The sequence below is a fragment of the Malurus melanocephalus genome, unplaced genomic scaffold (assembly GCF_030028575.1).
Source record: "Malurus melanocephalus ecotype Western Australia unplaced genomic scaffold, MMel_1.1 scaffold_2102, whole genome shotgun sequence".
Classification (NCBI taxonomy): Eukaryota; Metazoa; Chordata; class Aves; order Passeriformes; family Maluridae; genus Malurus; species Malurus melanocephalus.
The window spans coordinates 8,944-10,928 of record NW_026625334.1 but is presented as its reverse complement, the minus strand read 5'-3'; the positions used below and the strand labels follow the sequence as shown (position 1 = coordinate 10,928).

Sequence of the window (1,985 nt, the reverse complement as noted above, 5' to 3'; positions counted from 1 at the left end):
CGCCATGGCCACCGGCACCGACAGCCCGGGACCGCGGCCCGGCCGCCAGAAAATCGTCATCAAACAGAGCGTGCCCGCCTCATAAAGGTTGGGGTGTGGGATTTGGGATTTGGGATATGGGATATTGGGATCATCCGCAAATATGTCACTGCCGACGGGCTGCCCAGCCCGGCCGCCAGAAAATCGTCATCAAACAGAGCGTGCCCGCTTCCTAAAGGTTGGGGTGTGGGATTTGGGATATCAGGATTTTGGGGTGGATGGGAGTGATGATTTTGTTGAGGAGACCCCACCAAAAATGATATCAAATCGTCATCAAACAGAGCGTGCCCAGTGCCTGAAATCCGGGATTTGGGGATATTGGGGTGTCAGGAAACTGGGATCTTGGGATTTGGGATATTGGGATATGGGATTTGGGATCATCCGCAAATACATCACTGCCCATGGGCTGCCCAGCGCCGCCGCTGCCGCCATGGCCACGGGCACCGACAGCCCGGGACCGCGGCCCGGCCGCCAGAAAATCGTCATCAAACAGAGCGTGCCCGCCTCATAAAGGTTGGGGTGTGGGGATTGGGGATATGGGATATGGGATTTTGGGATATCGGGATTTGGGGTAGATGGGAGCAATGGTTTTGTTGAGGAGACCCCACCAAAAATGACACAAAATCGTCATCAAACAGTGTGTCTGCTTCCTAAAGATTGGGGTTTGGGATTTTGGGATATTGGGATATCAGGGTTTTGGGGTGTTGGGGTATGGGAGCGACCAGACCCCGAGCCCTCTGCAAAATATTGTCATCAAACAAAGCATTCCCAGTGCCTGAAATCCTGGGATTTTGGGGTGTTGGGATTTGGGATTTTGGGATTTGGGGTATTGGGATATGGGAGTGTCCGGACTCCGGGCACCGCCCAGGATGACAAAAAATCATCATTGAAAAGCGTTCCCAGTGCCTGAAATCCCGGGATTTTGGGATATTGGGGTGTCAGGGTATTGGGATTTAGGGGTATTGGGATATGGGATCACCCCAAGTGCCGGTTTTTTGTGGGGTCAGTGTTCACCAGGGGTGTTGAATTAAGGAATAAAGTGGAGTTGGGATTGGTTTGTGTGGGGTGGGAACACCTTTTTCAGGAGATGCTACAATAAATAAAGCAGTTTTCCAGAAATCCTACAATAAATTTGGGGTGGGAGCCCCTTTTTCAGGAGATCCTACAATAAACAAAGTGGTTTGTGGAACCCTTTTCCCAAAATCCTACAATAAATAGAGGGATTGGCACCTCTTTTCCAGAGATCCTACAATAAATATGGGGTGGAACCCTTTTTTTTCCCAGGAGACCTTACAATAAATAAATGATTTATGAGATCACCTTTTCCAGAAAACCCTAAAATAAACAATTCACGGGGTTCCCATTTTCCAGGAGAACCTATCATAAAGAAGGTATTTATGGGATCCTTTTTTTTATAATAAAGGATTTATGGGATTCCCTTTTCCTATAATAGGGCATTTATGGGATTCTCTTTTCCTATAATAAAGCATTTATGGGATCCCTTTTCTTATAATAAAGCATTTATGGGATCCTTTTTCCTATAATAAAGCATTTATGGGATCCCCTTTCCTATAATAAACAAAGCATTTATGGGATCTCCTTTCCTATAATAAAGCATTTATGGGATCCTCTTTCCTATAATAAACAAGGAATTCATGGGATCCCTTTCCAAAAACCCCACATTCCCAGCTCCCCTAACCCCATTTAGGGATCCCAACCCCTTCTCCCCTAAACCCAGCGCTCGGGGGGCACAAACCCCTTTCTGATCTTTGTAGGATTTTTGGGATTTGAGGAGGGAAATGCCCCGCGCGCCTTTTGGGGCCCCCGCGGGGCCGGGGCGGGGCCCCCCCCGGGGCCCGATAAGGACCGGGACACGCGATCCGCCCCTGGCGGCCCCAAAAAGCGCTGAGCTCATGCCCTGCGCGGCCCTACAGCTTTGGGATCGG

At 49.4% G+C, this 1,985-nt stretch overlaps 1 protein-coding gene across 1 annotated transcript in view; it reads left to right on the top strand.

Annotated features, from left to right (window-relative positions):
• LOC130587580 (uncharacterized) overlaps window positions 1-574 on the top strand; it is a gene marked incomplete at its 5' end in the record, with an annotated part of 4,537 nt that extends 3,963 nt beyond the window's left edge. Inside the window, one exon of the mRNA XM_057388560.1 lies at window positions 88-574. Coding sequence (XP_057244543.1) covers window positions 88-550 — 463 coding nt within the window. The remainder of the gene's footprint in view (window positions 1-87) is intronic.
• Window positions 575-1,985: the final 1,411 nt, after the last annotated feature.